This window comes from Rhinoderma darwinii, chromosome 4, assembly GCF_050947455.1.
Source record: "Rhinoderma darwinii isolate aRhiDar2 chromosome 4, aRhiDar2.hap1, whole genome shotgun sequence".
Taxonomy (NCBI): domain Eukaryota; kingdom Metazoa; phylum Chordata; class Amphibia; order Anura; family Rhinodermatidae; genus Rhinoderma; species Rhinoderma darwinii.
This window is the reverse complement of record NC_134690.1, coordinates 339,652,497-339,678,042: the sequence shown is the minus strand read 5'-3', so window position 1 is coordinate 339,678,042 and position 25,546 is coordinate 339,652,497. Positions and strand designations below refer to the sequence as shown.

At 40.9% G+C, this 25,546-nt stretch overlaps 1 protein-coding gene across 8 annotated transcripts in view; it reads left to right on the top strand.

The window, feature by feature from the left end:
• The window catches only part of SYNE1 (spectrin repeat containing nuclear envelope protein 1), a 498,487-nt gene that overhangs the window by 337,288 nt on the left and 135,653 nt on the right, over positions 1-25,546 (top strand). For 5 of the 8 annotated variants that reach the window (XM_075862881.1, XM_075862877.1, XM_075862875.1 and 2 more), the window contains 7 exons: positions 2,320-2,457; positions 2,728-2,913; positions 4,171-4,293; positions 5,369-5,551; positions 7,221-7,364; positions 10,437-10,631; positions 16,293-16,433. In XM_075862881.1, coding sequence (XP_075718996.1) covers positions 2,320-2,457; positions 2,728-2,913; positions 4,171-4,293; positions 5,369-5,551; positions 7,221-7,364; positions 10,437-10,631; positions 16,293-16,433 — 1,110 coding nt within the window. The remainder of the gene's footprint in view (positions 1-2,319; positions 2,458-2,727; positions 2,914-4,170; positions 4,294-5,368; positions 5,552-7,220; positions 7,365-10,436; positions 10,632-16,292; positions 16,434-25,546) is intronic. The other 3 variants (XM_075862879.1, XM_075862878.1, XM_075862876.1) reach the window with 1 other exon arrangement.

Below are 25,546 nucleotides of genomic sequence, written 5' to 3'. Positions count from 1 at the left end.
AAAACAATGCAGATGAAACACTCACATTTGTTTTAAATTGTAAGCAATTCCCCACCCCATTGAATTTGAAAAAGATATACATAAATCAGGGGTAGAGGCGTCCGCGGGAACCAGCCCACCGCACACATCCACCCCAACAAATCCCATTGTAGCTATACGGGGACACACCAGACAACCACCGGGATCCTGACCACATCTTACACGGGTGCATTCCCCAGGAGCACCTGTTCGTGGAACCAGACCGTTGGTTCAAAGCATTTCCGTATTTGTATTTGAATGTTTTGTGGGAGTAATGCAATGAATGTTTCCCATGTGTTAAAAAATTGTTGGACCTGTAATTCCTTATGGAGAGAGGCCTCTACCCAGTCCATTTTCAATAGATAATTTGAAAGGTGGGGGCTGATTAGCAAGCCAGGTTTGTAATATGACTTTCGCCACCGCCACATAATGCAACACTTTGTGTGCCCCGGGGGAACACCTGTGAACTTCAGGGTCCATGTACCCAAACACCGCCCACAGTATCGTATCAGGGACAAAATTAGTGAGGTGAGTAGTAGTGAAAGTGCGTATGCTAGACCAAAATACACGAATGTGCGGGCACGACCACAAACAATGGTAGAGATTGGCTGTAGGTGCTTGACATTTGAAGCAACACGACGATTCATAGATACCAATCTTATACACCACACATGGAGTCAAATATGACCTATGGGCAATCTTAAGTCGCATTTCCAGAAAACGGGCAGAGGGAAGAAGTTTATGTGCCTGCTCTAGAGCCGCCAGTATCGTGGTAGGAATTAAAGTCTGATCGTCACCCTGCCATTTAGTTAAAGGAGTCTGAGATTGTGAGTAATCAAGGGGAACATGAACAAATTGATAGTTTCTAGATATTTGACCCTTCGAGGAGTTGGGACTGGAAAATTTTAGGAGGCAATAAGGATTCCATTGCAGGTCTGGCAGTTGAGGTAAAAGATTTTTTAAATAACTGTGGACTTGAAGAAAACTAAAGTGATCGCTGGGTAAGACGGGATATTTAGAGCGGAGTTCTGAAAGTGTAAGAGCCCTATGTACAAGCTGTTTTAGGGAGGTGATTCCTAACGTGTGCCATCTATGGAAAATTGCCCGTGGATTACCATCCTGAAAATGGTTGTTACAGATTAGTGGCAAGTGGAGAGATAACAGAGGAGAAAGCTGGTGATGTCGTCTGATTTTCTGCCAGGCTTTCCAAGTGGCAAAAAGTAGCGGGTTAGCTCTAGTCTCCACAGATAATCCCTCATATGTGAGGTGCAGGAGTCCCGACAAAGCCCGTCCAGAAAATAATCTGGAATCCAGAGTGTACGAGGTATAATGAGAGGTGCTCCCAAGCCAGTCCGAGACATAACGGAACAAGGTCGCCAGGTTGTACTGCCTAATGTCGGGGAAATTAATGCCCCCATTGGCTCATGGTTGTTGTAGAATCTGGTAGGCTATGATTTGGAGGGTATGGAAAATATATAGGAGACGAGGGAACTCCGTCATCTTAAGAAGATTGGCCTTCCCTAGGTATGAAAGGGTGAAGTGTTTCCAATTTGAGAGAGTCTTTTCTAATTTCTCTATATAACGTGTGATATTAAGTCTGTAGAGTTTAGCAGGGTGTCTGGAGATTTGGACTCCTAAATATTTGATCGCCTGAGTGTTCCATCTAAATGGAAAGGCGGCCGCCCAAAGGGGTTTAGAAGGCCCTCTCAACAATAATGTTTCCGTCTTGTCCCTATTAAGATAGTATCCCGATAATCGGCCCACCCGGTCTAGTTCTTCAAGAAGGGGATTTAGTGTCCGCACCATCAATATTTATATCTACATCCTACCTGGCTTGGGTAGTGCAAATAAGTGTGTATGTATGTGTGAACATTGATGTGGATGGTGGATTCACTCTTATTAATGCCTCGATGACAATGCAGCATCTAGATAATGTAAATTAAGATAATTTAATTGCTATTCATTAAAGGCTTATGATAGAGGGAGGTTCCCCTCTCTATGAGCCAGAACAGAGAGGGGCTCTGGTGAATATAGTATCTCCTTGTATTACATAAATAGCCATTCATTTGAATGACTTATGTAATTTTACATACCCCCTGCAGGGAAATTAGTGTTTATTCATGACTTGCCCCATCAATAACAGCTGATTGCTGGGGATTAGACTCGCATCAATCAGCTGATCGCTGTGACTAGAACCCCTGGATAGTGATATGTGAAGATGTATGTACATTTGTGATGTTTGGCTCTGCCTCTAGAAATATGTTTACTAACTTCCTGATGCTTTTAATATCATATATATAGGCTGTCATTCACCTGGAGGAATACAATGAAATTCTAGAATTTATTTTACAATGGATTGAAAAATCGAAAATATTAGTCAACACTAACATTATCTGGAACTCGGCGAGTCATCTTCGTGACCAAGCAATGGCTCACCAGGTCAGTCGTTGTTCCTTTATGGTACTATGGTAATATTTAGTGCAAGACTGTACACAGATTCACATTTGTTTTTTGGGGATGAATGGAAAAGAAATAGTTTTATTTAGCATGTAAACTAGTGCGCTCTATTCTAAAATCTGCAGGATAACTGTTAAGACTACTATGTTCCTGTTAATTGTTGGTTACTTAGCCTATATTTGGATTTTCCTAAAAGCCTGCCGCTGCCTTACCAACATCTGCCAACGGTATTCACACATGTTTCTGTTCTAGGCTTTGTTGGAAGAGTCTAGAGATATTCATAGTGATCTAGAAGCAATGAATGAAAAGATAGAATATTTGTCAAGTGTTTACCAAACAGAAGAATTGTCTCAGCAAGTTTCAGAATTTGGACGCCAGACTGAAGAACTACAACAAACAATAAAGCATCGTTTGCAGAACCTTCAGGATGCAGCAAAGGTACAAACTAGTATTTCAACTTTCTCAGAAACTCAAAGGGGTTGTCCAGTCAAAAGAAATTGATGGCCTGTCCTCAGGATAGGCCATCAATAGGTAATCGGTGGGGGTCCAATTCCCTTCACCCCAGCTGTTTTGAAGCCCATTGAAGTGAATGGAAGCAGGCTATAATACGGTGAACCTCCGCAACAAGTGTGTATAAGGAATGAAGGGGAAGCAGCGCTCAGACGAGTTCCGCGGCCCCTTCAAAACAGGTGATCATCAGGAGTACCGGGAGTTGGACCCGCACCGATCAGATATTGATAACCTATCCCGAGGATAGGCCCTCAATTTCTTTTGCCTGAACAACCCCTTTAATATCTTTGGCTAAGCCACCTCACTATCTATCTGATTATACAAAATTAAAGGGGTATTCCAGCAAATAAAACGAAACAAATTTCTAATATCCTTCATGTATCTATTCCTAAATTTTTCAAGATCCCATTGAATGAGAACCTTCATTATTTGCTTACAGAGGATAAACATCTTGTCCTGGTCATGTGATCACAGGTGCACAGTTACTTACACTCTGCTCACATTGGAGTTAGCCTACATTCGGTCAGGTTTCTGTTATCTAGCAGCACTTTTCTACCTGATTTAAAAAAAAAAAAAAAAAGAAGAGACTTCTGTAAGGCAATGTGATATATCAACATATGTTACAAAACAGATAAATCGGATCCATGATATCCGTCAAAAATGATGCCAGTGTGACCATAGCCAGAGATCGGACAGATTTTCTCTCCCTGAAATTCAACATTGAAGGTCTGAATTTAATGTCTATTGGAAATCTTGAAAACCAGGTTAGACAAAGTATATTAGATGGCATTGAACTGTATGTTTTCATCATTAATGAAAAAGATTGGCTTGTGAAGAAAATGCAAAATCCTTCTTGTGTAAGGAAAACTACAACCACCGTTTCTGTGCAGTTCACTGTTATAACATAGAAAGTTCTGTCATAGTTATATTCTGTGTGTGGCCTGCATTTTTTTGTGGGTTCCTACTAAAGCTCTAAAGTTCCAGTATGGCACCATTATTCTAAGGATACTCCTACTCTATGAAGTCTATAACCAGGAAGTGGTGAATATGCTTTAATTTGGTCTAAAAACGCATGCCTTAGGAGTACGGAGATCCACAGTGCTAGACCATTTTTTTATTTTGGAAAGTTTTTGATTATTAAGGAGACATTTATGCTGAATTACAATATTGTTGTTTTTTCTACAGGATATGAAGAAGTTTGAAAGTGAAGTTAGAGCATTGCAAACAGCATTAGAACAAGCACAGACTACACTGACCTCACCAGAGTTGGGACGCTTGAGTCTTAAGGAACAGCTGTCTCATAGACAGGTATTGTGCATACGTCAACTTTGTGTATTGTTCAAAGCAACCTAAAAGAAAGACATAAAATGTCTTAAGTGATGTTCATATTCATCAGAGGAGCAGAACAACGAAGATACCGGAAGCACCAGTGCTGTTGAACGATGGAGACAATGTGCGCCCAACAAAGCCCATTGACTTTAATGGATTCTGTTGGGTTTGCACCAGGGTGTCCATGGTTTAACCGGAAACAATAGTGCAACATGCTGCTCTATTATTTCTGGTATTTTTGACCGGAACAGGCCCTCAAAGGGGTTGTCCCAAGATTAAATGTTATCTTCTAATCACAGGATAGGTGATAACATGCTGATTACTGGGAGTCCGACCGCTGGGGCCCCACCGGTCTCGAGAATGGGGGTCCCATTCCTCCAAATTAATGGAATGGCAGGTCGAGCATGCGCACTGCCGCTCCAGTCACTGTACTCGGCTATCTCCGGCAGTGCCATAGAGAATGATTCGAGCAGCAGGGCACATTCTTGACCTGTCGACCATTCATATGGGGGAATGGAATCCCATTCTCGTGATCGGTTGGGGTCAAATCGGTCATACCACCACCGATCAGCATGTTATCACCTATTTTGTGGTTAGCTGATAAAGGGGTTGTCCCAAGATTAAATGTTAAGTCATAATCAGAAAAGATACTTAATTAAATCCACCACTTCAGTTTTGGCAGATACAATGTTTATTTATTTATTTATTTATTTATTTCAGTTACTTATATAGCGCCAACATATTACGCAGCGCTGTACAGAGGTCCACTTTTTTTTTTTTTTTTTTTTTTTTTTACTGTCCCCATTGGGGCTCACAATCTAAATTCCCTATGGGTATGTTTTTGGGGTGTGGGAGGAAACCGGAGTACCCGGAGGAAAAGCACGCAAACACGGGGAGAACATACAAACTCCATGCAGATGTTGTCCTTGGTTGGATTTGAACCCAGGACCCCAGCGCTGCAAGGCAATAGTGTGTGTTTACTAAATAAAGGAAAGTGTATGAAGTGGTCAATCATTTAAGGATAAATATTGAATGATGGATATTATCATTACAGCACCTACTGACCAAAATGGAGTCTCTAAAACCAAAGGTTCATGCTGTACAACTATGCCAAAGTGCCTTAAGAATTCCAGAAGAAGTAGTCACTAGCCTTCCCATATGCCGCATTGCTGTCAGGCTGCAAGAGGAGACCAGCCGTCTTCAGCACACTGCCATTCAACAGTGTAATATTATGCAGGTAAACACTTACCAATATATACATTTACATTTTTCTACTGTTGAAAACTGGTGGCGGCAATCCCTCACCAATGCTAAACATAAACTCTCAACTTCTCAAATGATTTTCCTAATTATTCCTCATTATACAAAACAGTCCCCCTTCCATAATTAAACTTATCATACAGCCATCACTTCTGCCAGCCAAATCATACATCTCACCTCTCCCCTAGTGTCAGCCCTATCATATTGAATATCCTCTCACTAGATATCTCAGCTGTTTAAGCTTCACAAAACAAGCACAACTATATTATACACATTAAAGGGAATGTGTCGCTAGAATTTTTTTATTTTTGTTTTAGTTAAACAATTATTATTTAAGTGATTACACATTGTTTTAACTTTTTTACATTTTTCACAAGTCAGGAAATATTATAACTTAGATTTTAATGTATAACATTTCCATGTGCTGGGCACTAGAGGGAGCAGTTCCCAAAATTGCAGCATGATCAATGTGGTAAAGCAACCTCATTGCTTTATGCTACAAATTTGGGGTAGACACACTCTCTCTGGTGTCCTCACACAATCCCCCCTCCCTTCTTCTAGCTAGTGCCAGGAGAAGGAGGGGTTTGAATCTCCAAACCTCCTACACAGTGTAGTAGGATTAGATACAGGGCTCAGCAGACAGTATAACACGAACATAATACACACATCACATACACGAACATTCCTTGCGCCTTCGCGTCCTTGAACATTTGGCCGGAAGTCGTCATCTTACTGTCTGGCCGCGGCTTCCGGTCCACTTGAAAACGGTGCCGGATTTCGCTCTGCGAACGAGCTTCGTTTTGGTCTGTGTGGGAGCGGCGCATGCGCCGTTCCCATACAGACGGCGTATGCTTCAGAGAATAGAACGGCTCCCGTTCACATTCTCTATGGGGTTGTATGTGCCATATTCCATCTCTGTATGTGTCGTTAATCGACACATACAGAGATGAAAACAAAATGGCAGCCCCCATAGAGAAGTAAAAGTAAGAACAAAGTAAAAAGTAGAACATAAAATAAAATTTATGTTAATATCATTTTAAAAAGCAATATGATAAAAAAAAAAAAATCATGACACCTTCCCTTTAAACATCAAAATGGCTTATTATTATTATTGGGAGATATACACCGATCAGCCTTAATATTAAAACCACTGACAGAGAAGTCAATAACATTAATTATCTACTTACAATGAACCCTGTCAAGTGGTGGGATATATTAGGCAGCAAGTGAACGGTCAGCTCTTGAAGTTGTTGTGTTGTAAGCAGGAAAAATGGGCAAGCGTAAGAATCTGAGCAACTTTTACCAGGGCCAAATGATTATGGCCAGATAACTGGGTCAGAGCATCTAGAAAACGGCAGGTTTTGTGGGGTATTCCTGATTTGCAGTGGTCAGTACATACCAAAAGGGGTCCAAAAAAGGACAACCTGTTAACCGGATACAGGGTCATTGGTGTCCAAGGCTCATTGATGCGCCTGGTGGGCGAAGGCTAGCCAGTCTGATCCCACAGAAGAGTGACCTGTGTTGAGGCCAAAGTCGCTGTGTAGGTGAATGTTGTTTTTTGTTTTTTTTCTACTTCTGTACGAAATAGAAGGTGCTGTTTTTTTTTAGCTATCAGTCTGGTTAATAATTACTCATTTTACCCACAGGAGGCAGTGGTCCAGTATGAGCAATATGAACAAGAGGTGAAACATTTGCAGCATCTAATAGAGGAGGCACATTTGGAGTTGCAAGATGCAAAAGTAACCACCAGCAATATCCAGGAGTTACAGATACAGATTAAACGCCATGAGGTAAATACCCTTGGTTACTCAAGAAATCTGAGTTGTTGAATCAGAAGTCATGGTATTGCGGCTATTTGTCACGAGTCATAAATTACAAATTTAATAAGAAGTTTTATACATTTCGCCAGAGTAGCGGGCAAGAATTATTGGACCTTTTTCCACTCTCTGCCCTTAAAGGGGTTTTCACACAACACACATGTATCCCTTATCCAGAGGGCAGCATACTTTGGGGGAAGGTCAACTGTAAAAGCCCAAACGGCACAAAAAATATTGTGCAATTTGGCTAATGGCACCTAACAAAGAATACAGTCGACTCATAGTTATGGGAGGAGAGCGTTCCCCCCCACCTCCTCCTGTCCCCCTCACCAGGGACTGATGAATGCTGTGTATATGCATGTATGCACAGCGGCCAGTAGCCATTGATGAGGGTGGTGGAAGGAGGTCGGCAGAAGTGCTCTTCTCTTGAATACAGTGGACCACAGCATTGTATGTTAACAGATCTGCTTTAACATTCCAAACTTCGCAGAGCCAGCCTATTTGTCTTGAGAAATGAAGAGACTGTATTTTTTTAGTCAAGTAGTGTTTTGACGTTCCCATGACCCTGAATAAGATATTTATGATATTTTAGATTAGCTTATTTTAGGCAGGAATGGTGTCAACTAAATCAAAGTCGTTCCACCCTTAAACACAGTTTTACAATCAGCACAATTTACAATATAATTTTCATAAAAAGTTTAGTAACTTTGTAAATACATTACATTACTTTCTTTTTACTGATCCTAAATGATAGCCTGTATTATACACCAGAGCTGCATTCACAATTCTACTGATTGTTATTGGAAATAGTCGACTAGCTTGTTGAAAGCTGACCCTCAGCTGAGCTCCTATAATGCAATGGAGGTGTTAGTTTTTACCTCAAGTTACCGCACACTCCCTGGTGTAAAAATTATATGTGTCAGGATGCAAATCACGGAAGTCTTGTACAGCCACTGAAACAACAAAGAATACTTCAATACTGAAGCCAGTAGAAGTGTGAATACAGCTATAATACAGGTTGTAACGGGGTAAGGCTGGGTTCACACGACCTATTTTCAGACGTAAACGAGGCGTATTATGCCTCGTTTTACGTCTGAAAATAGGGCTACAATACGTCGGCAAACATTTGCCCATTCATTTGAATGGGTTTGCCGACGTACTGTTCAGACAACCTGTCATTTACGCGTCGTAGTTTGACAGCTGTCAAACGACAACGCGTAAATTGACTGCCTCGGCAAAGAAGTGCAGGACACTTCTTTGCAACGTAATTTGAGCTGTTCTTCATTGAAGTCAATGAAGAGCAGCTCAAGATTACGGGCGTCAAAGACGCCTCGCATAATACGAAGAGGTGCTTTTACGTCTGAAACGACGCAGCTGTTTTCTCCTGAAAACAGTCTGTCTTTTCAGACGTAAAAGCCACTTCTCGTGTGCACATACCCTTATACATGTATATGTAAACTATAAAATGGCCATCAAATGTTCACATAGGGTTTAGCTTACCCACAATATAATGTCATGCAATTCAAAAATGAATTTGAAGGTTGTAAAATATCAATAGGTTTCTCTTGTACCAGTTCATTCATTGGTGTCATTATTTGGTTGATTTTTAAGACATTGTATTCATTTATTTCTCCTGTCTTCTCCTATAAGAATAAGCAAACCTTGAAGTATGATATGTAAAATGAAGCCAGTGAGGCTGTGTTCACTTCAGCGTTGCTTTTCCGAACCTGGGTTCCGTTGTAGCTTTCCGTCGGAGAAACCCATGAACGGAATGCCAAATGAAAACAAATGCTTCCGTTTGTATTACCATTGATTTCAATGGTAACGCTTCCGTTTCTAATGGTTTCCGTTTGTTTCCGTTCCGTAAAGGTTTCCGTTTTTTTAGCGGAAACACTAGCGTAGTCGACTACGCTACTGTTTCCGCTAAAAAAACGGAAACCTTACTAGACAGAAACTATTAGCAACGGAATTGAAATGAATGGTAATGCAAACGGAAGTTATTGAGTTATTTATCCGTTTGAGTTTCCGTTGATCGGTTCCTCCGACGGAAAGGTCTGACGGAACCCATCAACGGAAACCAAACGCTGATGTGAATAGGCCCTAAGATATAAAACAATAAACAATATTAAAGTAAAAAGACACGTAATAATATGTCCTGTAAAATCATTAAGAACATAAATCCATAAAGGTTATTATTGAAAAATTAGTTTTGCTTTTATTCCAAGAGAATGTTTCACCACTTGTTGACCTAAACGTGATCCTGGGGTTTCCTTGGAATCTGGTCATGGTGCATATGACAAGTAGGACTTCTGCAAGAATCATTTGTATTGGTAGTAGAAAGCTTTTCAGGACGTCATTATATAAGTGAGAAAGTGGTGACGGATATATGAGGGATTAAGGGCGTTCTTTACTTTTACATCCTTTTTATGTCATTTTAAAAGGCAGTTATCTCTGTATAAAATAACATAAAATATTGAATCTATTAACATTAAAGAACATTTTCCTTGTGCGGCAGTGATGAGGTTAATGGAGATACTGTATACTGAGTAATGGAGGGTAACATTCGTCATTTTAACCTCTATGTCGCCTGATGTTTTCCATTTCCACACTCATTGTTTTAAGCTTGGCTTAGAGCTGACTGTTGCATATTTTATAGTTGTAGTCACCACATGACCTCATTACAAAGCCGGAGACATGAGCCATCTGGGGGGCAGCTTATAGTCGGCTGTAATAAGAATGTTTTTTTCCGATATACGTGCTGTGAATTGTGTCGGCCCTCGTTGTAGTGCCCTGAGCTGCACAGCTACTTCCTTGACTGGCAGCAGCAATGTGGCTTCACTGTATGGTTAGACACAGCCAGGCTTAGTTCAGTTTGACAGTCAACATCCTCCCTTCCAGCCAGTGCTGATAGATGATACTGGGCTTGTGAGCTGTGATTTTATTGGCCAGTTGCTCGCTGCCTTTTTTGCAAGCACAATACAATGCAAGCCTGCATTTCCTTCATGGAGGTTTTCTGTAGCCTACTAAATTAAAATGTGTTCACAGGAGCTGGCAAAGAAGATCAAGGGCTATCAGGAGCAGATAGCAGCACTGAACTCCAAGTGCAAGTTGTTAACCATGAAAGCCAAGCATGCCACAATGCTGCTCACTGTCACTGAAGTGGAGGGACTGGCAGAGGGAATGGAGGAGCTGGATGCTGAACTCCTCCCGTCACACTCTGCTCACCCGTCTGTTGTTATGGTAAGGCCTATATTCACATTATCAGCTTTTATATGAGCTACGCTAACCAGAAAGCCAGAGAACAAAGCTGCAGACTCTCTGCTTTCCCGTGCCCCACTGCTGCTTTAATACTATACCACATCTACCAATATTACAGTTTTTGGATATTTTTGGGGACATACTGTAGCATGCTTTCTTTATCATGATACTCCCAGTCAAGTACATTCATTGTCTGGAGAAATGGTTTAACTATTAAATTAATATAAATGATATTTATTTTTTTTTCAAAGTAAAAATCATTTCTCCCGATGAAATATGTAAAAGATACAAAAAAAAAAGAAAAAATACTCACACATTTATATATGTCGTTTTTGTTATTCAGGCAGAGTATTCTTTATTTTGCACTCCCTTATGGCTTTAGAAATATATAGGCTACACCTAATGTCTGCTTTGTGGGTTTGACATGTAGTTTTACAGGATGTTTTTATTTAGGGGACAGATCACATGATGTCATAGTAACCGTTATCAGCGAGGAGATTATCTGTCACTTCACGAGATTCAATGAATGAGATTCTATTCTTTTTCTCATTACTATAAGGCCTGATTCAGACGAACGTGGCGTTTTTGCGCACGCAAATCACGCGGCGTTTTGCATGCGCAAAAGCCACTTACCTGCTCCGTGAGGCAGCATCATATGATGCGCGGCTGCGTGCTTTTCGCGCAGCCGCCATCATTATGACACGCCATTTAGATGTTTGTAAACAGAAAAGCACGTGGTGCTTTTCTGTTTACATTCATCCTTTTGACAGCTGTTGCGCGAAACAGGCAGTTCGCACGGAAGTGCTTCTGTGCGACCTGCGTGGTTTTCACGCACCCATTGACTTCAATGGGTGCGTGATGCGCGAAATACGCCGAGATATTGAACATGTCGCGCTTTTTATGCAGCGGACAAACGCTGCGCAAAAAGCACGGACTGTCTGTACTGCCCCATAGACTTCTATTGGTCCATGCGAGCCGCGTGAAAACCACGCGGCCTGCACGGACGCAATTCACGTTCGTGTGAATCCGCCCTAACACACTTGAATCAATAGATGCTGTCCCGTGTTCTTTATGGCATGTATTTTATTATGTGTTTGACTGTGTAGGGCATTGTATTATATTTTACTACTAATATAATGTTGTACTAGATTAAATTAGTTTACATGACATTATAATTTAATTATTGTTATAATATATATCTCATTTTAAATTCCCCTGCTTGGTCTTTTACACAGCAGCATTTTTGTCAGTATTTTGCATCAGTATTTGGAAGCCAAAACCAGGAGTGGAACCTGCGCAGAGAAAATAGAATGGAAAGATTTACACCTCTTTTATGTTTATTTTCCACTCCTGGCTTTGGCTTACAAATACTGACCAAAATCTGCCTGTATAAAGGAGGCCATACTCTGATTTTTAGAGTAATTGATGGCTTCCCGGGATAGTGTGATATTATTACTTTTTCTGACAGCCAATTTAAACATATACCAGAAAACAGGGGCATAAGAAACAATAAAGAGTTTAGATAATTCATCAGTAAACTAGTAAAATATTGATTATAAACATTTCTAATTGGATGAATTGTCTTTGGTTTGTTAGTAGTATCAGGGACATTACAATCGGAGGTTATAATATAACATCTACTAAGACAATTGGGCTAATACATGCATATAGCAAACTTAATGAACTGTGTGACATACAAATATGAACACCTATATAAGAAATCACACACAAACCATTTCTAGCAAAAGATAGACAATATTTTATTAAGAGACAAAATAGTTAAAAACAAGTACAAGAGCAATAACACTACCCAGTGGCGTAACTACCGCTATAGCAGCGATAGCAGCTGCTACAGGGCCTGCAGCATGGCCCTGGGTACCATGGCCGGAGGCTCCACTAGTAGCTGCTATGGCTGCTACAGCGCGACGCCACTGAAGGTGTTGTTCCTACAAAAGACATGCATCCCCTATCCATAGGATAGGGGAAACATGTGGGATCGCTGGGACGCCCAGCGATAAGGAGACCGAAAGTCCCCCGAAGTTCTCCATTACAAACCTCGGACTTCCGAGGTCTGTCTGCAGCTCCATAGAAATGACTTGCGCACCGGTCACGCTTGTGCGCATGCGTGACCAGCGCTCCTTTCATTTTTATTGAACTGCGCAGACGCCGGAAGTCCGAGGTTTGTCATGGAGAACTTTGGGGGACTTTCGGTCCCCCGTTCTCATTATCGCTGCCTTTGATCACACATGTATCTCCTATCCTGTGGATAGGGGATACATCTCTTTTGTTGGACAAACTATAGACCGTTTTTTGTTTTTTTTGGGGGGGGGTCTGTATGGCGTTATCTACAGGGGGCATTCTGTATGGCGTTATCAACAGGGGGTGTTCTGTATGCCATTATCTACAGGGGGGGTTCTGTATGGTGTTATCTACAGGGGGGTCTGTATGGCGTTATCTACAAGGGGGGGTTCTGTATGGCGTTATTTACAGGGGGGTCTGTATGGCGTTATCTACAGGGGGACTCTGTATTGCGTTATCTACAGGGGGGACTCTGTATGGCGTTATCTACAGGGGCTACTTTGTATGGTGTTATCTACAGGGGGGTCTGTGTGGCGTTATCTACAGGGGGGTCTGTATGGCGTTATCCACAGAGGGGCTTTATGACGTTATCCACAGGGGGGCTGTATGGCGTTATCTACAGGCGGGATTTGGGGCTGTAAGACGTTATCTACAGGGGGCTGTATGGCGTTATCTACAGGGGGGCTGTATGGCGTTATCTACAGGGAGCTGTATGGAGTTATCTACAGGGGGGATTTGGGGCTGTAAGACATTATCTACAGGGGGGCTGTAAGGCGTTATCTACAGGGGTCTGTGTATGGCGCTATCTACAGGGGGCTGTGTATGGTGCTATCTATAGGGGGCGCTGTGTGGTGGAATCTATAGGGAGGCACTATCTACAAGGGGGGGGGGGTTGTGTGATATCCAGCGGAGGGGGGGCCCCAGTCAAAGGTTTGCTATTGTGCCCAGTCTTTCCTAGTTACGCCCCTGACACTACGCATGAAAAAGGATCCCCACATAGGTCGGGTCCCACAGCCTCATATAATAAAGTGCAAATAGTGCATGCAAGAACTGGTACGTATATCATGAAGTGGAAAAATGGATAAGAGACCATCCAAAAGGGAAGAGTAATATAACGATGAGAACCAGATAACAAAGAAAGTTATTTAAGGAGGCATATAGACCAAACCTATGAAGGGGATCCAACCCCATAGAAACTAGAGGGTACCAGTTCTTGCAACACTATTTGCTCTTTATTATATGAGGCTGTGGGACCCGACCTATGTGGGGATCCTTTTTCATGGGTAGTATTATTGCTATTGTACTTGTTTTTAACAATTTTATCTCTTAATAAAATATTCTCTATCTTTTGCTAGAAATGGTTCATGTATGATTTCTTATATAGGTGTTCAATAGGAGGTGATAGTCATACCCAGGCCCTGGGACAATAAGAAGCCCAATGGCCTTTGTCACGTAAAAGGGCATCAGTATTATACAGGGCATGTGATATTTGGGGGCTCTAATCAGTACATAGTAATTACTCTATACTGTATATATCTAGTCTAATTCACTCATCACCTTGAAAAATTGCATTTCATATAAAAAAAAAAAAGTAAATCAATTGTAATCTAAATGCTTATAAAAATTCATTCACTACAGCAGGTTTACACATATGGGGGTCATGTATGAATGTAAGTTCATCATAGACAGTGAAAGCAGACTTCTCATTGATGCATCAATGTGACACTTAGTTTTACACATGAACCCTATGGCTGTATTATCAGAGATCGAGAGCTATGTTGTATGAAGCATGAACTAATGATGTGATTAAGGAGGTTCTCCGGGACAATTACCTCAGATAGTGTCTGTTAGGTCATGTTGTCCTCGAGTGCTGCTTGGGGGAAGATTGTTGAGACATAAGTAAATAAGCATTTCTCCCTGCAGCTGCCGGGCCAGAGATCAATGGACAGATTTAAGAAACACATTAGGAAACTGAGTAACCTCTTTACCTGAGGCAGGATCTATTATAGGTGATATTAGAACTATATTAGGTTAGGTAAAACAACTGAAAGTAATGTTATCTAGTAGAGTGATATACAATAAATGTGCACTAAAGTACTGATGTGTTAGTAGCGTAGTTAAAGGGGTTGCCCACAGGTAAAAAATATTTTTAAACCCGCTCATAATGGTGTGCACAAGTAAAAAAAAGCCATACTCATCTCACCGATCCTCCTGTACCACTGCTGCAACAGTTTGTACTTCCTGCTGCAGCAATGACGATGTAGTGAATTGCAGCAGTCAGTAGAGACCGGCAGTGTCGGTACAGGACTAGCGGGGGATCGGTGAGGTGAGTATGACTTTTTTATTTGTGCACACCACTGTGAGCTGATTTTACCCAAAAATTATTTGCTGGACAACCGCTTGAAGCCTAAAAATTTTTGTGAACATTATTGCAATGTTTTGAGGCAGCACCAATGTGATGCTTGGAGAATTAGTAAAGTACATTATTCACTTTATTAGGTATATTAAAGGAGCACTATGGACAAATTGTATATACATGCCTAGTGCAGGGCCTATAGCGGTGGTGCATGACGTTCTTTTAGATCATGTGCCATACACTTCCATTATACCGTGCACTTGGCTAAGCAAAGTACATAAGCTTTTCCCTGACGTCTACATTCTATCTCATTTTTTAGTAAATTCAATTTTTTTTTACCAATTACTACATAGTTTAAGATACTTTGACAGTACAGAATAACATAAAGATCAAATAGATGTCAAAGGTAATGGATGGAGGGCTCAGTTCTTGAATGTCTGTGATCATGTACGTACTCCTTTTTAAGGGAAACTAAAAGTATAAGCTACAATTTTGCACTATTATGTAAGGTATATAGACTCTTTGGTCGTCTATTTTATGTACAGATGTAGCAATCCTTATCTTGACTGATAACTTGCATGATAGCTTATCTATTCAAAAATGGATCTCTATTTCTGTATATTACAAGTTATACATGTCTGTTCCTAGATTTAAGGGGTTTTATTAGTAGAGACATTTATGCTATATCAATAGGGCATTCACTTGGCCTGTTTCTGTATCTCTCATAGACCTTTATAGAGACTGACCACACACTTCTTCATCGGGGAATAGGGACTCCTGTTTTCAGGATTGGTAAGGGCCCTGGAGATGGAGACCCCTACCAATCTGACATTCATGCTTTTTTTTATATATATATATATATATATATATATATATATATATATATATATACCATAATTGTCTCTACTTTGAAAATCCCTTTAATGATACAGATGAGCAGAGATGAGTTTGTCAGGTTGCATGTTAACTCAGAGTGGTGCCCAAAAGAGGCAATTTACTGACAAATTCTGCCCTGCTGCATCTGTATGTGGCTTTAATATCATGCCCACAGATAATATTACCAGTCCTGCAAGTAACGGATCGCTCACCTGTATATACCTCTATGTACTTACATGTCATGTTTTGTTTGTGATTTTGTGTCAAATCTCTGACTTCTCTCTGATCTGCTTGCTGTCCTCTGGGGTTCTTCCGATGTTCTCCTGTGACAGATGACCGCTGGTCGCTGCCACACTCTTCTGTCTCCTGTCACTGAGGAATCAGGGGAGGAGGGTACCAACAGTGAGATCTCCTCTCCACCAGCCTGTCGGTCTCCTTCACCTGTGGCTAATACAGATGCTTCTGTCAACCAGGTATCACTCAGCAGTATTTACCTGACGCCAGCAAGTGCAGCGCTAGATTTTCTGGAGCCTTGTGTGGAAGCATCATGGTTCATTGCATTTTATGTCATGTATTTTGCATCTTCCTTAAGCTGTCGCCAAAGGAACTGATTTTTTTGCACATACAAATATCCTGTTTCCTAAGAATATTATTAAAATAGATAATATTAGAGAACTACTCAGATCTGCCGTTTTAGTAGTGCTATGGTTGCTGCACCATGCATACATTCAGTTTTGAACATAGTTTTGCTGTGATTTTTTTAAGAAGGAAATGTTCCTATACATCTATGATTGTGGTTCTGTGCTCCGGTATTATGATTGCAGTATTAATGCATTTTTTTAAGCCATATTTTTCCTGCATTGAAGAGAAAAATGCAGCATAAATGCCACAAAACTGAAAAGTATAAAACATACTGTGGTTTGAAAAACAAACCTCAACATGCCATAAATATGATGTGAATTCCCAATGTATAGTATAAATGGGATGTCTAAAAATAACAACTATGTAACTTCCATGTATGTACCACTACAACACGTACCGTGTGAAGGTGCCCTTAGGCCTCATGCACATATTCTAGGGGAGAATAGCTCTGTAATATCCGATGGAACATGCCACAACTTTTTTCTGTAGACAGAGAAATACTGTTTTCCCAGTATGAAATCGGACGCAGACGGAGGTACATGAGGGCCCATGGAAGTCTATGGTTGCTGTATCATGGCTCCATACAACTTCAAGGTAGTACAGAGTGCTAATACGCTTGTGTGCATGAGGCCTTATATTTGCACATTGAGCAATGGCATTTAGAGACCTTGGGGCAGATTTAGGTTGACACATTGATAAATTGACAACATGCCCCTTGGTCTCTAAATTAGATTTCTTTTGCATATTGTCTTATAATATTGCAAATCAACTAATTCATGCAAAAGGGAATGTCTATTAGCTAAACCAAGTTGTGTTTCTTTGTGATCCAGAAAATCATGGGCTGCACTTGACTGGGAGATTTGTTTTGTCTTGTTATTTTTCTTGTATTTTTGTGTTCTGTATGGTCACATATTAGCTGTTTCATGAGGTATAGCTACTTCATAACCTGAACAATCAGCCATCTTCACAGATCTCTTGTCAATTTAAATGCCAGGTTTGCACATTGCTTTATATTTATTAGAATTTCCATTCAGAAAATTATTTTCTATCCGATCATATGGGGATTTAAGTTCCGTTTCGAAGAACTGCGGGTTGTCAGGTGTTACAGCCATAACACAGACTCTCAAATCCGGCTGTGTGAAACCATTCTGCATACTCTATGTACTTGCCTTTTAAGTGTTATAGGTCTGCCAATTAAGGCTTCATTTACATCTGCAAATTTGTATGTGTAAAAGGACCCTTACACAGGGAGATGTGCTGCCAACTAGCGACCATTTGCCATCAATAAAGATGCGATCAGCCAACCAACGACTGTTTGCTTGTTCATCGGCTGATCGCTGCCCTGTTTACATAGGGCAATGATCGTTCACCCGATCATTGGCCCGTGTAATAGGGCCTTAAGAGACATCACAATAAAATTTAATTATTCCTGGCAGAAGACGCTGTCACAGGAAATAGATTAAACCAGTGGCCTTCAGTTAAACCGATTAGTGTTTAAATGGCTGCAGACAGATCCTTGTTGTCCTGTCTAAGAGAAAGCCTCACTCTTCTAATTGAGATTACATACAGATGAAGATTTTCCCTACACTTCTTTTTACAAGATTGTCTCATCAGATCCAAGAAATATGTCAGAGAACTGCATAAATAGCAATTACCAAATTTATACATATTGCCGCATTTACTCACATTAGTTTTTGGAATAATTCAAATATAAATCGACAGGGCTGTTTTGTTTTTGTTTTTTTAGCAGGATTTCCAATATTTTCCCTATATTTAACGTAGTTACATCATTCTCTGAGCTCTCAGAAGTCAAACCCAGGCAGATTCTAGCTTTTCTGCTGCCTGAGGCGAAAATTGAAATGGCACCCTCTATCCACAAAAAAATCATAAGAAATCCAAATAGCCAACCTCTATTGGATCATTCACTTATAAATTGAAACAAAAAAATTTAAACTATGTCAAAAAAAAATTGGGGGTGGGTTCCGCTGTGCCGTTTAGACTAAGTCGTAAATTCGTGGACTACTTTGATGATCTACACTTTTAAAAACAATAAAATGGTGAAATGGTTGCATGAGGGAGCTTTTATTTCAATAAAAAATATTTTATTACTTTATTAAAACCTTAGTAATGGCCGCTGTCTGATTGACAGCATTCAAGTACTAAAGCTTGGGCTTAGTGTTGGCCGGTAAAAAAGCTAGCATTATCCCCCCATTATTACCCCGGTCCCCTTTGCCACCAGGGGTACAGGGAAGAGACGGGTACGATCCAGTACCCGACCATCTGAATTTGATGGTCGGGCACCGGGGCGGCCGCAGACTGGTATCATTAGGTTGGGAAGGGACAAGAACCGTAAACCCCCCATGGTAATGCTAGGCTGCAGCTGCTTTATTGTATCTAGCTGGTTAGGAAAAATGGGGGGACCCCACATCGTTTTTTTCAATTATATATATTTCTTTAAAAATGATGTGGCGTCCCCCGCATTTTTCATAACCAGCCAGATACAATAAAGCAGAGCCACAACCTAACATTACCAGGGTGGGAAGGGACAGTTTTTGTCCCTTCCTGACCTGATAATGCCAGCCTGTGGCCGCCCCAGTGCCCGACCGTCAGTAGTGATGGTCAGGTACTGGATCGTACCCAGCTCATCCCGATACCCCTGGTGGTGGTGGGTACCAGGGTAATAATGGGGTGTTAGTACTAGTCTTTTTACTGGCTAAGGCTAAGCCCTGCCTTAGTAATGGACGTAATCAAACAGACAACTGCCATTACTAAGGTGGTAATAAAGTATTAAAAAAATGCATAAGATTTTTTTTTATTGAAATAAAAACTCCTCCACACAACCCTCTTTCACCATTTTTTTTAAATAAAAATAAAGCGTAAATCTTAAAAGTAGTTCACCGAGTCTTCGATGTAGTCCAAACAGCCTAGCGGAACCTGCAAAATAAAAATTAGCAATATAAAAATTAAAAAAAACTTATACTCACCTACATCAGTCTTCTTTCTTCTCCTCTGTGCCGCAATAGAACTAGAGGTCAATGAACTCTAATTTCTATTGTGGCGCACAGGACCTAAAAATGTGCCAGAAATATTAATAGATATTAATAATTCTGGCACATCTGGGAGGTCCTGTGTGCCAGATAGAACTAATGCAGGGACGCCTAATAAAAATTATGCCACCTTTCCTTTGAAGTGTGACAACTTTAAAAAACTTCTGACATGTCATAGGGACATGTCAGAAGTTTTGGCTGGTGGGGGTCCGAGCACTGAGACCCCCACTGATCGCTAAAACAAAGCGTCAGAAGTCCTCGAATTTCTGATCGACTTTTCTCGGAAAGCTGTACGGGCTCAGCAGAAGGTCTATGAGCCCATACACCAACTGCTGGGCTTTCGGAGGAAAGCCGATCAGAAACAAAGCTGCACAACGCTCACCCGAGCACTTCAGCCACTTTGTTTTAGCGATCAGTGGGGGTCTCAGTGCCCGGACGCCCACCGACCAAAACTTCTGACATGTGCTGCACAACTGCTAAATGAGTGCTGCCTTGCCCTGCCCCCGGCGACCCCCTACCTCCCCACCCTCAGTGACGGCCCGCGACATCCTCTGCGATCGCACCTGCCTTGCCCCCCCCCCCACCTAGCCTGTCCTTGACTCGCTGGGATCAAGACACAAGTGCACAATTGGAAGGCAGTGTACAAAATGCCACCCCCCCCCCCCCTTTTAAGCTAGGTGGTGCCGCCTGATACAGCAGCCTCACCTCATGTTTGGTCAGACCCCCACCGATCAAACATTGATCGCCAATCCTGACCAGAACTCCAGTGGATGCATAATGTAAAATTACTTGTTGCACATACTATATTTCTACTATTGTCAACATTGATGATTGCATCTACTATACATTATACATGATGTATTTTGTTAATAAGCGATGTTTACTTATATGTTCTGCTTGTACAGACTTGATAGTTTTAATGGGTTTACTTTAGAGTCCCTTGTTTAAGGTGGTTGTCTCATTACGATAACCCCTGTCCATATGTCCTTTTACAGCCCCCTTTCTATTAGCAAGAACAGATAGTCGGCAGACATGTATTACTGGGGAACTGTATGGCCAGCGGAAGCTTCCATGGTAATAAGAGCTGATTGCCGATGGTTTCTGAATCTGGGTCTGTGGATAACTGGGTCGGCTTCAGCATAAAAAAGAGGTTGTAGTTATGATTCAACACTTTAAGAGAACTTTAGAATCCATGCATGCTCTATAGGGGAGTTGAGAAAGATATCTGTCAGACGAAATCTAAAGTTTATGGCTTGCTTTAGGAACTGTTAAATAGAACAACTTAAAGCCTATGTAAACCTTTGAAAGCGTTTTGTTTTTTTTTAAATAAAAAGGTCAATCAGTGTGTTTTGTGCAACTTTATAATTCGTTTTTATTAAAAATAATTTTTACTTTTTGAGATACAGCTGCTCTGTATTCTGTATACAGATCAACTGTATTGTGTGCTAAAACCTGAATAGGATTTAAGTCATAACTTAGATGTGATGGATAACAGGTGGATCCTGCGTGTCAGAGGCACTGAACCCATCAGTCCCACGGCATACAGAATGCAAAGCAGCAGTATCTAAAAAAGTAAAAATCATTTTTAATTAAAAACTAATTATAAAGTTGCACAAAACACACTGACTGCCATTTTTTTGTTTTTTTTAAATAGCTTTTAAAGGTATACATAGCCTTTAAGAGGACAACTTATATTAGAAAGGACTTATATTTATTGTTTTTTTGTGTTTTTTTTATGAAAATGCTCGATGCAAGTTTAATGTTGTTTGTGATTAAAGTTAGACTATAATGTAAATGTACATTGTTGGCACTGTCAACAAAGTAAAGTTCCTTTAAGGCACTGTTCACACTGAGTTTTTTTGCAGGCAGAAGGTTCTGCCTCAAAATTCCGTCTGGAATTTTTAGGCATATTTTTATCTGCCTGCAAGCCATTTGAGTGCCATGGGAAAAAACGCTGCGAAAAACACTTTCTCTGACTCCCATGTCAATGGGAGGTCAGAGACGTAAACGCCCAAAGATGGGGCATGTTGCTTCTTTTTATCGCGAGCCGGTTTTACTTCTTGCGGGGAAAAAAAATGCCTCCGCCTCCCATTGAAATCAATAAGAGGAGTTTTCGGACGTTTTCTGGCGCGGTTTCCGCATTAAAAAACGTTTTTGAAAAAACTCTGTGTGAACAGGACCTAAATGAATTAGTCTAGACATTGGACATAATGAAAACTGGTTCCAAACTTAATTTTAAATGATTGTTGGTGTTTTTCTGCATAAAGTTTGGTCAAGTCAAATCCATGTTGGGATGAGGTTTGTGCTTTGTAGCATATGCGTACTGCATCCAAGGCTCTTTTTACAGTACGTTTGACAACTATGTTTGATGCATACATCTGGAATGTATCCAGACGTATACTTTTACGTATGCCATATGTGTATGGGTCAGACATTTGCCAAACGTTTGGCTCGTTTATGTCTCGATACCTTTTATTTTAGTCCCTGTTCCCATTAGGCTTTTTGTTCATGCTTAACGTGTACGTCGGGAAGCTTCCAACATACACACTAAATGTGTGCATGGGGCTCCATTGGGTGTGCATAGGGCTCCATTGAGTGTCTATATGGCCTCCAGTCTGGCTCTCGGCAACTGGTTTTTCCAGGGAAAGCGATGTTTGGCCAGACATTGCCCCTGCAGCCATGTAGTATTCTATGGCAGCCTTTCAGTTGAATGGCTGTCTATCTAATACACGGACGGCTTGGTAGCACCAGATTGGAAGCCATTGCTACACGGCATATGAACAGTAGTTGGCTACATGAAATAACCCTGACATTGAAATGATGCCCAACTAGTGGCCAAGGATCCACATGTGACCTAAGAGAAGGGAAATTCATATAGCGCATCTGCCTTCCCTAAGATATTGGTCAGGCATGAGTGCTTCTGTCCACTGACAGCATTGCACAAGAGCCACTCTGTTTTCTCCTTTGGTATCTTTCCCATATCCAAAAGTTGTGGTATATGTGTTTATATACATATACCTGCATTTGCGTCCGCTGTTTTTCCACATTTTTGCAGATATATTGTAGACCCATGCACACGACCAGGGTTTTCACGGGCAAGTCATTTTACGGTCCGGATTTGCGGGTTCACACTACTGGTGAAATAATTTTTTGGTTGGATCTGTGTATCCTGATTACACACAGATGTACAACAAAGGTTTTTTGTGGTCTGGTTGTACGCAACGTATCTTTGGTTTTGCGGCCCGTAAAATCACTACTGTCGTGTGCATGAGGCCTTAGTCCAACCTGTTTTTTAGCTAAATAGAATACAGTATGTGGAAAAAACAAATACAATCTATGTAAAAAAAAAAAGTCATATGTGTGTGACTACCCCTGGACATGGCCCTGGCTAAATATGATGTACAGCCCTTTGAGTCTAGCGCTATATTTTAGGTCCTCCCAATGTTAGGTTTTTGTTATAAGTTATTTTAACGTATATGCCGAACATAGACTTCAAACATCATGTGAACAGAGCCTTATTTGCATTAGGAAGGTAGTTTATCATACTTAAAGCATATCTGTCATCAGAATAAGCTGCCCTATGTAACGGCAGCATAGTAATGGGCCCAGTCCACTCTCCTATTAGCCAAAACAGCACAGTGATTACCGGGCTACTGTGTATGCAGATACACAGCATCCAGACGTCAATAACTGCCGAAAGTGACCGGGTGGGTGTTCCCATCATTCATATAGCGGACTTATAACTATTTTTTGTGCCATGTTTATTAATATTCTGCCCTTATAAGACATTCTTTGTTATTTTTGGTCCCCCGTTGTTACTGTGCCATGTACAATGTCACTGGCTTGGGGGTATTTATTCATAAAAAAAAAAAAAAATCTAATACTTTAAATCTACATTAAACATTTTAGGCATTGAATTTTCACCAACATTTTTTTGGGAACGATTTAAAAATGTGTCAATGTCTGATGAATGTTACCAATCTTTACAATATAGCAGGGCAGCAGATTAGAAATCAAATTACCTTCAGCAGAATAAAGACTGAATACAGGTTTAGGTTAAGGTCACACGCCAATAGTTGTAGTACTGGGTGAATACTATTCACATCTTTTTTTTTTTTTTTAAACCTCTAAACCAGGATCAGATTAAAAGGGAAATAGTCTACCAATTTTTTTTAATAGCTACGTTTCCTGTTTATTCTATTTTTTTCTTTGGAAAAAATAAGACCTGAAAATGCAGACAGCAAATGTGCCACACATGTTTCAGGATGTGAGGAGGCAGCCTTATGGCATCCGTGACCGCTATCTATCCCTTGGCACCGCATGCACAGGCTGTTGTGACAGGCTTTAAGAAATCCATGGAGATTTCAACTACCCTGCTTATATAAAAATCACTTCCATTATACAGGGTGGGCCATTTATATGGATACACCTAAATAAAATGGGAATGGTTGGTGATATTAACTTCCTGTTTGTGGCACATTAGTATATGGGAGGGGGGAAACTTTTCAAGCTGGGTGTTGACCATGGCGGCCATTTTGAAGTCGGACATTTTGTATCCAACTTTAGTTTTTTCAATGGGAAGAGGGTCATGTGACACATCAAACTTATCGAGAATTTCACAAGAAAACGTTAACGTTACTTTATTCTTTCATTAGTTATTTACAAGTTTCTGACCACTTATAAAATGTGTTCAAAGTGCTGCCCATTGTGTTGGATTGTCAATGCAACCCTCTTCTCCTACTCTTCACACACTGATAGCAACACCGCAGAAGAAATGCTAGCACAGGCTTCCAGTATCCGTAGTTTCAGTTGCTGCACATCTCGTATCTTCACAGCATAGACAATTGCCTTCAGATGACCCCAAAGATAAAAGTCTAAGGGGGTCAGATCGGGAGACCTAGGGGGCCATTCAACTGGCCCACGACGACCAATCCACTTTCCAGGAAACTGTTCATCTAGGAATGCTCGGACCTGACACCCATAATGTGGTGGTGCACCATCTTGCTGGAAAAACTCAGGGAACGTTCCAGCTTCAGTGCATAAAGAGGGAAACACATCATCATGTAGCAATTTCAGATATCCCGTGGCCTTGAGGTTTCCATTGATGAAGAATGGCCCCACTATCTTTGTACCCCATATACCACACCATACCATCAATTTTTGTGTTCGAACAGTCTTGGAGGGATCTATCCAATGTGGGTTAGTGTCAGACCAATAGCGGTGGTTTTGTTTGTTAACTTCACCATTCACATAAAAGTTTGCCTCATCACTGAACAAAATGTTCTGTGTAAACTGAGGGTCCTGTTCCAATTTTTGTTTTGCCCATTCTGCAAATTCAGTGTGCCGATCTGGGTCATCCTCGTTGAGATGCTGCAGCAGCTGGAGTTTGTAAGGGTGCCATTTGTGAGTAGCTAATATCCGCCGAAGGGATGTTCGACTGATGCCACTCTCCAGTGACATGCGGCGAGTGCTACGCTGTGGGCTCTTGTTGAATGAAGCTAGGACAGCCACTGATATTTCTTCATTAGTGACAGATTTCATGCGTCCACATTTGGGCAAATCCAACACTGAACCAGTTTCACGAAACTTGGCAAGCAGTTTGCAAACTGTAGCATGGGAGATGGGTGGTCTCGTAGGGTGTCTTGCATTGAAATCTGCTGCAATGACCCGGGTACTGCGTTCACCAGACATCAACACAATTTCTATCCGCTCCTCACGTGTTAACCTCTGCGACATGTCAATGGCTGTAAACAAAGAGAAGCTTGTAAATAACTCATGAAAGAATAAAGTAAAGTTAAAACCAAGCACACCATTGTTTTTTTTGTGAAATTCTCGATAAGTTTGATGTGTCACATGACCCTCTTCCCATTGAAAAAACTAACGTTGGATACAAAATG